The following is a 12,924-nucleotide window of genomic DNA, read 5'->3' as shown; positions in this document are numbered from 1 at the left end:
CAGTTGGTGGCTTCCTAAAGAGTAAAGCTTCACAGCGTTGTAATAGATATATATAACACCACGTCCGCCTGTTTTGTGTACGTGTGTGCGCAAAATTAAAAACAGTAAATAAATAAATAACGCCGTTTAAAAAGCGAGCGTACTGTTAATTTTAAAAAAGAAACAAAAAAATGCATCAGTTGCTCAAAAAATAGATCCAAGCCAAGAAGCTGCAGTTGGTAGTAACGTCAACCGACGGTTGACTAGGCTGAAAAGCAATATATGCAACACTAATAAAGCTGCGTTTGCAGATAATGAAGACGCAGCAGCAGCAGCAGCAGGTGCATCTTTAGCTATTGGTTCTGAAATGACAGATCCGTCCACTTGGTTGCCATTTTCTCCATTGTTGTGATCGGTAAGCATTCGAAGATAGTCATCGTCGTCGTGCTCTGAGAATTCATCATCACAATCTGCGCAGTGCTCACAAGTGGGACCACTGTATTTGTCTCTGCAAACGCACTCTCCACATTCACAGGAACCATGGCCAGCACAGACGAGCTAAAACGAACAATTCAAAATTCGAACACTTATATAATTAATCAAAGTTGAACTGAAAATATTGTAAAAGTCCCTTACCCCATTTTTGGCAATACAATGCATATCATCAGTCGGGCAATCACAAGCCGAGCCACTCCAGCCAGATTCACACTTACAAATGCCGCATTCACATCTTCCATGACCTAACGCACAATATACAAGTAATAATGATGATAAGCAAATAATATATATATGTCTATATAATGTACCAGAGCATAATTCAGTTCCAGATGATGGACAAGAGGTATCGTCACATTGGCAGTATTTTCCGGAATACTGAAATAAATAAGCAAAGATGATAACAGATACACACACACACACTGTTGCTATATGAATAGAATATTTTCCAATTTTCGTACTATTTCTGGCGAATCGCAAGTGCAAGATCCACAGTGACACTGACCACGACCAGAACATGGTGGATCGGATGGTGACTGACGACACTGATTCAACAGTTCAATTGCAGATACTGTGCCAGATGCAACATTGCATTCACATTGCGAGCCGGCACTTCCAGGAAGGCATACACATGCTCCACAGACTAGGCTGCCACGATTTTCGCACTGCGGTGAGATGTGCACCTGAAACATGAATCATAATTATCTACGAATTTCTGCATTGTACAACTTCACTGAAAAATAATATAATTCAATTGATCTAATTAAATAACCAAAACAGTTCTCCATCAACAGTTAAATATATACATATATTCTTATTGAGAAATAATAATTAATAATGTAAATTCGTGTAGAACAACCTGACTATTCAATCGTTCACAATCACAACTGCAAATGGGATTTATGTAAAGTGCAACAACTTCGCGAACACCTCCAATGCCAACACTGATCACAGATCCACCACTAGAGCGACACTCCTTCAAACGAACGCTGACATTGAACATTACAGTATCTGATTGGGATACTGATGAACAATGATTTCCCGGCTGAACAATGCTAGAAAATAGTACAATTAATGCAGTCTAAAATTGTAAACAATTTGAAAAATATTTCTCAATTAACAAACAACAACAACAACAACAATAATAATAACAAACAATCAGCCAACCTACCCTCGACATTCAGCTTCGTATTCAATGCTGACACCTAGAGAATCTGTTTCACTGTTCAAAACGTAAATATCTCGCGTATCACGATCTTGATGCCAATAACGCAGACTGAAACTCACAGTTTCGCCTGAGGAAAACAGAAAATTCATACATTAAAAAATTATTAATTAAAAGCAGAATGGGCTTTTGAACAACAAACCTGGTTTGATCGCCAAGCTGACCTGCTGTGGTTGAAGCTGTGTTCGCACGTTAGCACCACTGTGCGGATCTCGACGAGTAGATCCAATTTCAGCATTCTTCAAAAAAAAAATAACATCAAAGCGATATTCGCAGAAAACATTCGATAATAATATACTTGTGGAAAGTCAATCTGATTGGTCGGATGTTCAACGTATTCTCGACGGCATTTTTGTATCAAACTTTCAAACTGTTCACATCTTGAAATGCTGTCATAATTCTGAAAACATTACACACATGTAATTGTAATTAAAATTGCAATAATTTCGTCTCTTTACAGGATCTGCACACCAAGCGCAATCGGGATGTTGTTTGATGCACTGGCCACAACTAATTTGAGCGGATGTCGTTTTGCAAAGTTGTGCAGGTGATCTTTTCGCATCTAAACAACAATAAGCACAAATGACAAACGTGAAATGTTTTACAATTACATATTCAAATTGAAATATATTCTGAATGACTGATAAAAAATAATTGTCCGCTCATTTCTCAGTCCTTCCATACTGAATAAAATATTCAATAATAAATGAACAATAAATCAATAATAAATGAACTCTTTCTTCAAAATATACAAATATAGTTATCGTAAATTTGCCATAAACGTAATTTTATCATTCATTGTACGTTTTGTTGTGACGAAATTGAAACTAGTGTTGCAGTGTTCGTTCACCGTTCGGCATTCGATCATATAAGTGCTCAAAATCAATTAATACAGATTAGTGGTTTTATTCATTTTCATATTCCACCCCCCCTCTTGGCCAGTTTGAAGAAATACTAATAATAATGATAATAATAGAAAACAAAAACATGCCATAGTTCAAGTGGATGAAAAAATCAAGGAACGCTGATGGTAATTAGCTTCAAAGAGACAACTAACAACAACTGTCGACCCAGAGTCAAAACTTGCCGGTCATAAAGAGAACAAAGCATATAATGAAAGCAGCCAAATATGCAGCCATAACGGCAACATCACATGCACAAACACACACAATGGTTTTCCCTCTTAGTAATACTTTTCTCATTGGTTGAGATGATAAATTTTGGTTGATGATTGATCACCATCTATCTGATCAGCTGCCGCAAAGCTGTAAAGCTGCCAACTACAACACCAGACAAGCCGAACAAAAGCTTCAATGCCTGTCCGGTCGGCTAGCCAGTTAGCTAGACAGAGTTGTTTTTTTAACATAAAAATTCACCTGATCCACAACGAACAAGCTACAACTTGAATAAAATTGGATAAGATAATTAATTGGTCATCATCATTTTTCACACAATCGAAAACAACTGCAGAAAAAAGAAAAAAATAAGCACGAAAAATAGATAAATGCACTTTTTAAAATCTGAAAACCTTCAAAAGCTAAAAAAAACAGAAAAAATAAATTTCCTTTTTGAAGAAACAACAATGTAACCAATGGTAAAATTATCACCCTAATCACAATTCATCATCAATCTCTGAATCAGAAGAAGAAGAAGAAGAAGAAGCAGATGATGATGATGATGATGATGATGATGATGGTGATGATGATGCATTTTCTTCTATTGTTTCAAGCTAATTTTCACTAAAAGCTAAAGCTGATTAGAGTAGTCGGCTGGCCAAGATTAATTTTCATGTATTCAACACCGCCCACAAAATGGCAGTATCAATTTTCCGTCTTCAAATGTCTGCTTTTACAATTTTCATTCAATTCGCAATTCAACAGAACATAACAAAAGTGTCACAGTACTCTCCAGTTGTTTACTAGCAGCAATTCCTATCATTTCGTTGAACAATCGAGACAGAACCTTGATTATATTTAAAAAATTACTGTAATGTAATTCAAGAACTGTGTGAACGCGTGAAAAATAAAAATAAAAAACGAAACACAATAAACAGCATTATTTCAATCGAAATGTAAATTATAAAATGAATTAAAAAATTAGAAACATCAGAAGATAAAAGAAGAAGAAGAAGAAGAAGAAATTGAACAATTAACAAAGCAAGTGGCTGGTTAAATTAGCCTCGAAAAATAGAACAAACTCAAGCATCAAAAATTTATAAGAAACAACTTGAAATAATAATGTGTGGTTGAAAAAGAAAAATCAACAGCTGCCATGGGAGAGGTATGTATCCACAAACGTTCAGGTGCTTCAACTGCGTGCGCATTGAAATGAAACATATCAGAGAAAGTTGTTACGAGTTATCTGCGAATGATATGCATTTTTAGCATATTTGAAAGCTTAATTGAACTAACGTTTACCAACGACAACAAAATACAACCACTCTACTCACTAATTCTTTCATTATTGATAAGAAACAAAAGAAATGAACCGTGATGAAAAATTTTTAATGAAGCTTTAAAAAGTGGTCAAAAAAATGACGGTATAAATAATTCCTAAATGTACAAATGGAATGAATTTTTCAAAAAATGATTTAAATAATTCATTTTCTTCATTTTGAACAAAAATTTGAAATACTTCCAAACACAAGCACAACAGAAAACTTCCTCAGATAAAGATTCTTAAGATATACATGTTGAAAAGTTGAAAATTTCATAATTTGAAGATATTTATATTTGATTTTAAAAAAATGGACAAAAACCCGAACACAACATAACGCCTGATGGTTATTATCAATCACCAAAAAGACAGACTAGGTACCATGGATAATAATAATAATGTGTGGTTGCTGATAATCAGATAATTCATCTTTCATTACACTGCTGTGTTAAGATAAAAAAAACATTCGATATTCAAAAAATAGAAATAATTAATTATTCCAACAAGATTATTCAAAATGATCAATCTCTTCAAAACATACTAGCTAGATATAAATAAACAATAGTTTAAAGTACGGGGTACCTATGCTTACAAACAGACAAACAGACGAATGGACGTCTGCCAGACTTCAACAGGATGTTCGTGATTCATCACCGCATTCTGAGACAAAACACCTACGTCATGTTCTCAAATACTGAATACAAATTCAGATATTTTTCTGTTTGTGGAAAACAACCGAAAGCTCAAACTCATTCCAAAGAAACAAAAAACTGATTATTACTATTTTGAAAAACGGAAAATGAAGAAGCAACGGAATGCCGAGAAATTATAGCCGTTAACTGGCAGAAAAAGATGCATGTCATCAACAAAACTTGATCAATGAATCACATCCATCATCATCTATCAACTGTGACATCAGTTTGATTATACTACAATGGGACGCAAAGGAAGCAAAAAAAAAAAGAAAACCGCCACCGCATGGGTGGAAAAGTGAAAAATACAAGCTTCACAATTTGCCACCTCTGCCGGCGATTGTTCTCACTTTTTATCCTGCTTATTTTCTACCTTTTTTTTAAATTAAATTAAATTAAATTAAAATTAAAATGATTCATCAACTGTTTAAAAATTGATCAACAACACACAAAACATCCCTTACCTGTTGTCGTTGTTATTGCAAAGAAAAAGCAGACGAAGAAGATGAAGTAACTGGCAAGTAAGCTGAAAAACGGCTTGCAACGGGTCGGTGGTGCCATTGTGATACCCGATATGGCGTCGGTGAACAGAAGAAGACGGACTGAAAAGAAGCAGAAAATTTGAAAGAAAAATTCATTTTTTGAAAATATGTTCTAATCATAAATAATTGAATATAAAAAATCTACAACTATACACAAAACAGCGGAAAATGGTGAAGAAACGAAGCTGAATCATACATGATCATAATGAAAAAAAAAGAAATGTGAAGAATTCAAACGCGCGTAGAAATCCCTAAAATCGGCCTGATCTTATATGCAGCAAGCATATACGAATGGTGCAATAAGCATCGCAGAATGTTGAAATCGCTGCACGTTGTTGTTTTGTTTATTTATTTATTTTTTAAATACTTACTGCAGCCAACGAGTAAACAAGTCTCTCTCGTGTTTGTGTGTGTGTGTGTCAGAAGAAATTAGCTAAGCTCAAGCAGTCAAAGGAGGAATTAAGAAGTGAAAAGATGAGAGAGAGAGAGAGAGAGAGAATGAGAGTGAGTGAATTTTCTATTTGAAGAAGAAGAAGAATAAGAATAAGAAGAGAAAATACGAGAAGGGCAAGAGAGAGAAAGAGAAGAGAGAGGAAAGACGCTTGCGCGCGTTGGTGAATGGCAAGCAAGCGCAAGCCAAAAGCCGAACGAAGCCATCCGACCAACATATGCTTGCATAAATCAAGCCGATCCGCGAGCGCGTGTGCATCACTTTGGGCAACCGCACGACGGAGTCTGGCCAGCGCGGCTGCTTCCACACTAACTGGCCGACGGCCAAGCCGAACAAACACACAACCAAAAGCTTCACTAGCCTCTCTCCACCAAAACAACTGGCCAATCCGATCAACTGACCAATCAGTCAACTCGACCAATCCTGATCAAACATTTTCACAGCTTTTTCTTTGATCAAGAAAAACAAATAGAAACCAACATATTACTTTATATACATATATAAAGTCAGAAATTTTAAGAAAAAAATTTGACGAAATAATAATAATTATGATGATGTGGTAGAAGAAAAACAAAACGAAGAGAAAGAGAGAAATTATAAAATGTGCAAGCAAAATAAAGTATGTATAGTGTTCGTCGTTGGTTAAGTTCATTAATTGAAAAAATTGAAGAAAGCCTTAAAACAGGATGTTGAATGAAAATGTACGAAGCGTGGCATTTCCTGTTGTTTTGAACATAAATTGGTGAGACGTGAAATATTTCTAAAAGTTAGCAGTTATATATATATATATACATATATATATAAAGATGTATATATATAGATCTTTCTTTTTTCCCCCAACTCTTCCATGACAACAGCTTCCAAACACTGAATAATGATTTATCAAAATTTTGTGCTTATTAACGGACTGGTTGCGATGATTTTTCAACGCAAATATAAGCTCAAACGCGATAACATCGATGTTTTTCGACAATGGCGTCATTGTCGATTAACCAACTGATGGTCAATTTCCGCTCGAAAAAAAACTGTTTCTACTATTGTTTGAAAATTTTTCAAAGAAAATAAATTTCAACAATATTTCTTTATGTTAATTTTAAAAATAAATTATTAAACAATTCATACGCAGAAACAATAAACAATTAATTAATCATCGACAACGACGACGACGACGGCTCAAATTGAAGCAGAATGCTAATAGTAATAGAATTGAAGAATTTGAATTTTCAAAAATTAAAACTGTGAACCAATCAATTGACGGAAAAATTTTTGACAAGTGATTTTGAAAATTACACGTGCAACAGGAATGTTCAAACCACTGCTAGTACCAATTTACACATTCGAGTGATCGTCATTAGCTGGCTGCAAATGCAATAGAAGAGCAGCTGTCATGAGAAGATGGTCGTTGGAAATTTTGTTTTTCTTTCCCCCCTCCCTCCATCCATACTTTTCACTCGCTTATGCATATGAATTATTATGCACAGTGGAATTTTAATTTGAAAAAAATTAATTACATATAAATTATTTGATTGATTGATCAAGTGAGTGCAAAATTTTACCCCCGCTTGTGTAAACAACAAGCAGCAACAACAGTTTACGCTTCAAATCAAATATATATATCTGCATCGAATGTTGTCGTGTTCATATTCTTATTCTTATTGGTTGGTGAATATTATTTTCAATCGGCCAACAATTGCAACTTTCAAAATTCCAATTTGTACAGTTTTGGTCGATTGAAAAAACATCAAGATATGAAATTATCGATTAAAATTTCTGTGGGAAAACTGTCACAAACCTTCCCCAAATATTGAAAATTGAAAACAAAACAAAATTTTGAATAATTCATAAAATTAAAATCAGTCTTTTCTTTTTTTGAAAAAGTAAAATAAAAATTAATTAAACAAATATATCTATATTGTTTAATAAAAAATAGTCAAGCAGTAATGGTTTGTGAAAATAAAATATTCAAATTGGAAAACAATAAAATTTCAAAGAAATGCTTCCTTTTCGCAACCGAATAGCTGCTGCTGTTGGTGCTTTTTCTTGGGCAAAAATGCAAAAGACGATTGTTGAGAAACGGTTCGCCTTGTTCTATTAAGGTCGACAATTATTGAATAATAATTTTTATGAAAAATTCCAAAAGCACCACCATTTGGAAGGGTGAGGGGGGGGGGAGTGGAATTTGTTGTGCGCTTTTGCAAAAATTGCAAAACACGTTTCAAATCAAATCGGTCAAGGCTCCAACTGCCCCCACTCACGAAAAAGCCAACAAATTATTCTAATTTTATAATTTTTCCGCTTTTCCTAGTCAATTATTTTCTTTTCATTTCAAAACAAAATTGAATAATTAAATAATATCTTTAAAATGTATTCAAAAAAAATACTACTATTACAGATACTTACTTGCAATACAATACGAAACTGTTCACCGATAGATAACTGCCCTCAATACAAACCTTACTGTAATTTAAGACTGCATCAACATTTCCGCTCGTAGTCGATTTAAATAAACAACTCTCACACTTCGATCAAGCTTACAGATAAAAGAGCACGGACGACCCTGTCTCTTAAGTATACATTATTTCGTCACATCAAATTCAATAAAGCAACAATATATTACTGACATTTCAAACGAGTATTACAAGTTTTTTAGATAAAAAAAATTTCTTTTCTATAATTATTATTTTGAATACAAGTTTGCATAAATGGAAAACTTTCCGTTCAAACGATTTTCTTCAAAATAAACTATGAAGCATCGATCAACAATAATATCGAATAACTTCAATGTAAACTTTTGTAGTACTGTAAAATAACAAGTTAAAATTCGTATCTTGCATATTATTTAGTGCATATTAATCTTTTTTTTGAAAAAAAAATTTTTGTTTTCACATTCAAATTATGAACAAAAAATTAATAATACTTCATCATCCCATTCCGTGTTGCATTCCGGAAAATGCAGTACAAATATCACATCAGATAATGCATTAATTGTTACACGAAGAAAAAAAAATACTTCACAAACTAATTTTCCCCCTCCTTTCTTTCTATTAGCCGTGTTTGAATAATAATTATACATTTTTATCGGTTGCAACTTTTCCCTAATAACAAATACTGCCTGTCGCTGTTCTTCACTATAGTTATTCTAAAAACGTATTGCCCAGTTCGTTTTTAAAACAAAAAAAACATTATTAGAGAAATTAGCATCTGCGTAACTTCCTCATAATCAAAAGCACCGCTACATATGCATGTGCTATTCGAGCGCTTGTTTACCAGAACATTTCAAGTCATTCATTTCCAAAGTATTGGAATAACGTGGCAATAAACAAACTGAATACCCAAAATAATGTGTTGCAATTTCATCCTTTGGTATGAAAAAAGCAACGAAAGAAAAAAGGAAGTTCGTCAATAATTATGATGTACACTATAGAAAAAAAAGCCAAGTTAAAATTCGTCTACTCCATCAGCCAGTTGTTTGTTCTCTTACTCATAATACTAAAGATGCGAATTGCCATATCAAAATAACAATTACACGCAAATCACATTTGAAAATTAAACTAATGCTGTTGTTAGTATTTCGTTTATAAACAAAAAAAATATATATATATATATGCTAGATTTTGAAAAATACTGTACGACACCTAAAGATCATTTTCGTAAAATCATGTAGAAAATGAAAAGTGCTAGTGTCGGTTTGCGAAAACAGCAAAAAACTTCTTTAGCCCAAACAATGTGAAGTGCAAGCTCAAATCACTTCAAATAACATTATCAATGGGCACAAGGAAAATATTATCAAGCAAACTCAACATTAACATTTAAATCGTTAAGTACCATAACCAGTTGACACTGTTGTTCATTTGCATATTATAATTTTTTTTCATGAGAAACTTTATATACTTGAAAATCCATATTTTTCAACTTCTACAGTTAACTGTTGTGATTCTTTTAAATTGCACACAGATTGAAGAATACAAATTTGAAAATGTTTTCAGACAAGCAACTTTCAACAGACAACAGTAGTTGAATAACTTTCCTTTTTGACATTATCATCATCATCATGTGTTGCATCACTTGAAATAACAAAAATAAAACAAACTGAGGATAATTTTATACATTGCATTTGCGAAGCAATTTATTTGATTTCTTAAAATATATATTAAAATTCTCCCTCCGAAAAAAACACCTAACAATAACTTGTAAAGAACAATCAGATCTGCTGAAACTGAATATGATGAAAACCAAGATAAACAACAACATCAAAAAGCAGATTTCAACAATTCAAAAATTACACTAATTCAATAATGTAAAAAAAAGGAAAAGAACATAAGCCAATTTATTAATAAATCTAACCTACATGAGTGCAAAAAATGAAAGAACAACTTACTTTTAATCTAAACATGTTTTGTTTTTCCAATAAATAATGCACCGCTACTATGCCATGTACGCTTGTAAAAACAGTAGTTGAAGGATTTTCTTTCTAAATAAGTAAAATTATATCACGAATAAGAATAGCAAAGTTTATTCAAAAAGAAAAATTAAAACTCATAAAAATACAACTTTACTTTGCAATACATCATATTTCACATGAAAATAAAAGAAAGGCACAATGCGAGATGGCATGCAATCAATATAAGCGTTAAACTGACCAAATATACATTGCCGTGAAAGTCCTCTTCAACTAGAAATTGATAAATTTATCAGAATAAATTGACCCATGTACAGTACTACAATTCACCAACGGCAATTTAAATAATTGTTACAGTATTTTCATTTCAGGAACAATTGTCATACTTTCATGTTTACAATAATAACAGAAGGGTAACCATTGAAATAATTTATTTAGAAAAAAACAGTAAATATTGCACTTAAAATATAATATCGAAAACAAATGGGCACACTGTTTTCGCAAATACAAAATTCATATGAAAAATAGATATAAATACCATCAAAAAACAACACCTATCACAGAAATACAAATTGTTTAATGATTATGAAGATTTAAAATAGTTAAATGATGATAAAGCATAACAGCAAAGCAGACGAACGATTTCACTATGCTTTGTAACGCCTCGGCAAAAATGCTTCTTCTTCTTTTAATTTTGTACGATCGAAAACCGGCAACTCTTTTCGTTCCAAACGATTCAGTCGTTCATTCAATTTTTCCATTCCAATCTCCTCTCCAGTAGCAAGCAAAAGTGCTTTTCTTTCTTTTTCTATTAAAAGTGCCGGATTTGCTGGTTTCTTCTCTTTACTTGGTTTGAATACTTGAGGATCCAATTCCAAAAGTGGCGACGGGCTGCGTTCACGTTTCACTTTACTTTCAGACTTGTGTTTATGCTTCTTTTTGCTATCCTTCTTTTTATGATCAACAGCTTCTTCAGGAAAATCATCCTCAGAGTGTTCCTCTTTAACTGGAACTTCTGAAACACATTAAACAATGAAAAGGTTTTAAATCGACAATACAAATTCCACAAATCCTACCTTTAACAGGTGCAAACGACGTTGATGGAGCGCATCCTTCCAACCAGAGCTTCTTGGTAATTTCATCTTCGTCACCACGTTCTTTAGGGACACGATAATTTTCTACATGATCAACGCGAATTATACGACCAAGCAACTAGAACAACAACAAAACTATCATAAGAAATCATCACGTGTAAAAATTGATCTGAAATGCTTTATTAAAATGGCAAATTAAAAAATAATCACTATCTTAAAAAGCAAACCTTTATTCCATTGAAGTTATCAACAGCAAGTACTGTGCTACGCTGGTCTTCATAGCAAAGGAAACAGAAACCACGAGATTTGCCTGTTTTCTTGTCACGTATCAAGTTTAACTGAACAACTTCACCATATCTGTAGAAACATATTTAAGGAAATGATATTACAACAAAACATGTCTAAAAACGTCAAAAGATAAGAAAATCAAATATCATACTGAGAAAATACGCAGATAATGTCACCTTCACTGAGCTGGAATGGCAAACCACCAATAAAAATCCAAGCAGAATCTTTGTATTTCTGATGCCAAGAACGATCTGATTTTCCAGCCAAACCCAAGTGCAGTTCTCGTTCGTTAATTTTATTCAAATTTTTTACATTTCTAAAATTAAGAATATTATTAAATTTGAAGAATTCATCTTGAAAATTAAAATACGTACGTTATTGGATTCATTTTAATCAATGCAACAGTTTAAAATACACAGAATACCATAAACTAAGAATAATCATGTTTGAATGAACAAATACAGTATGCATATAATGCGAATAGCATTATTTAGAAGTAGTCATTACTTAACTGAAGTTCATTTCAGTTAATTTCATTGTAATGAATTACAATATAAATTCAAAGTTTATTTGTTATTCATTTTTTATTGTTTGTACATTTCGCGGTTGCCGACGTTGAGTTCTATTCATAACTGATTGATCTATTTATATATGCACATGCAAAATGTAGCAAGTGTATTTTTTAATTTTCCCTTTATGATTTACATGTGTTGGTGGCGCAGCAAGCTTGTAGTGAACTGCTCAATTGCTTGCTGAACTGGTTGAAGCATTAAAAAATATCGACTAGCTGTTTTCATTGATTAAACCGTTCAGCGGGGCGTATATATGAGCTAGTGCTTTGTTGTTAAAATTTGCAAAAAGGTTTCGCTCAAATTTTGACTTAAGCCGTTGCAAATGTTGTTTGAACATCCAGCACAGCTAATACTTATATTTTCCAACTTGAAATGTTCTTATTCCCATGCTTCAAAATTAATATCCCATGCACGGGCGCTTGTATTGAAGTACAAATGAAAAATCGGTGTGCCCAGTGGTAATCAAAATTTGCAAGAATAGTTTGCAATTAGAAATAAATTCAATCTACTCATCGAATGCAATTTGAACTCTCGTGTAGTTGATTTTCGTTATTTATTACATTCTACATTGCAATTCAAATAGATAAGTACAGAATACTATTTAAACTATTAAAAGTTTGTGTTGAAAAAAATCAATTTTCTTCCTTTAATTTAAAATGAATTGGCAATAAAAAATAACGAGAGGTTGCACTTGTCAACAGCATAAATATTTCACGTGTACTTTTAATTTGCAACAAACAATTTCAAGTAA

The 12,924-nt window shown here is 32.8% G+C and overlaps 4 protein-coding genes across 4 annotated transcripts; all 4 read right to left on the bottom strand.

Annotated features, from left to right (window-relative positions):
• Positions 1 to 183: 183 nt before the first annotated feature.
• Tsp_08392 (putative integrin beta-5) lies at positions 184 to 2,567 on the bottom strand. The gene is made up of 9 exons (XM_003375351.1): positions 2,504 to 2,567; positions 2,158 to 2,261; positions 1,998 to 2,099; positions 1,842 to 1,938; positions 1,646 to 1,769; positions 1,334 to 1,529; positions 936 to 1,157; positions 616 to 852; positions 184 to 537 (listed from the first exon to the last, which is right to left on the bottom strand). Exons 1-9 carry the CDS (start codon positions 2,565 to 2,567, stop codon positions 184 to 186), a joined length of 1,500 nt encoding a protein of 499 aa, XP_003375399.1.
• A 2,736-nt stretch (positions 2,568 to 5,303) lies between these two features.
• Tsp_08391 (conserved hypothetical protein) lies at positions 5,304 to 6,802 on the bottom strand. The gene is made up of 4 exons (XM_003375350.1): positions 6,725 to 6,802; positions 6,526 to 6,580; positions 5,930 to 6,243; positions 5,304 to 5,429 (listed from the first exon to the last, which is right to left on the bottom strand). The coding sequence occupies exons 1-4, from the start codon at positions 6,800 to 6,802 to the stop codon at positions 5,304 to 5,306; spliced, it is 573 nt and encodes a 190-aa protein (XP_003375398.1).
• A 1,003-nt stretch (positions 6,803 to 7,805) lies between these two features.
• Positions 7,806 to 8,893, bottom strand: Tsp_08390 (conserved hypothetical protein). Its single transcript, XM_003375349.1, has 4 exons — positions 8,738 to 8,893; positions 8,301 to 8,383; positions 8,221 to 8,277; positions 7,806 to 7,908 (listed from the first exon to the last, which is right to left on the bottom strand). Exons 1-4 carry the CDS (start codon positions 8,891 to 8,893, stop codon positions 7,806 to 7,808), a joined length of 399 nt encoding a protein of 132 aa, XP_003375397.1.
• Positions 8,894 to 10,866: 1,973 nt separating this feature from the next.
• On the bottom strand, positions 10,867 to 12,371 carry Tsp_08389 (RNA-binding motif protein, X-linked 2). Its single transcript, XM_003375348.1, has 5 exons — positions 12,307 to 12,371; positions 11,753 to 11,917; positions 11,541 to 11,670; positions 11,296 to 11,431; positions 10,867 to 11,234 (listed from the first exon to the last, which is right to left on the bottom strand). The coding sequence occupies exons 1-5, from the start codon at positions 12,369 to 12,371 to the stop codon at positions 10,867 to 10,869; spliced, it is 864 nt and encodes a 287-aa protein (XP_003375396.1).
• Positions 12,372 to 12,924: the final 553 nt, after the last annotated feature.

This window comes from Trichinella spiralis (assembly GCF_000181795.1).
Source record: "Trichinella spiralis strain ISS 195 chromosome Unknown Scfld5, whole genome shotgun sequence".
NCBI classification, from domain to species: Eukaryota; Metazoa; Nematoda; class Enoplea; order Trichinellida; family Trichinellidae; genus Trichinella; species Trichinella spiralis.
Note: the sequence above shows the minus strand (reverse complement) of the source record. Positions and strands in the feature narration are given on the sequence as shown.

Bases quoted from the DNA above. Each gene is read 5' to 3' on its own strand.
- Tsp_08392 (XM_003375351.1), bottom strand. From the start codon at position 2,567: ATGATCGAATGCCGAACGGTGAACGAACACTGCAACACTAGTTTCAAT. The intron at 2,100-2,157 runs GTAAAGAGACGA...TAATGTTTTCAG, and splicing joins GCGCTTGGTGTGCAGATCCT to AATTATGACAGCATTTCAAG. The intron at 1,158-1,333 runs GTTGTTCTACAC...TTCATGTTTCAG, and splicing joins GTGAACGATTGAATAGTCAG to GTGCACATCTCACCGCAGTG.
- Tsp_08391 (XM_003375350.1), bottom strand. From the start codon at position 6,802: ATGACGCCATTGTCGAAAAACATCGATGTTATCGCGTTTGAGCTTATA. The intron at 6,581-6,724 runs GTTAATAAGCAC...GCTAACTTTTAG, and splicing joins AAAATCATCGCAACCAGTCC to AAATATTTCACGTCTCACCA. The intron at 6,244-6,525 runs GTACATTTTCAT...ATGTTTGATCAG, and splicing joins AACAGGAAATGCCACGCTTC to GATTGGTCGAGTTGACTGAT.
- Tsp_08390 (XM_003375349.1), bottom strand. From the start codon at position 8,893: ATGTATAATTATTATTCAAACACGGCTAATAGAAAGAAAGGAGGGGGA. The intron at 8,384-8,737 runs GTATTATTAATT...TGTATACTTAAG, and splicing joins ACACGGAATGGGATGATGAA to AGACAGGGTCGTCCGTGCTC. The intron at 7,909-8,220 runs GTAAGTATCTGT...CGACCTTAATAG, and splicing joins AGTTTCGTATTGTATTGCAA to AACAAGGCGAACCGTTTCTC.
- Tsp_08389 (XM_003375348.1), bottom strand. From the start codon at position 12,371: ATGCTTCAACCAGTTCAGCAAGCAATTGAGCAGTTCACTACAAGCTTG. The intron at 11,671-11,752 runs GTATGATATTTG...ATGTTTCTACAG, and splicing joins ATTATCTGCGTATTTTCTCA to ATATGGTGAAGTTGTTCAGT. The intron at 11,432-11,540 runs GTTTGCTTTTTA...TTGTTGTTCTAG, and splicing joins ATAACTTCAATGGAATAAAG to TTGCTTGGTCGTATAATTCG.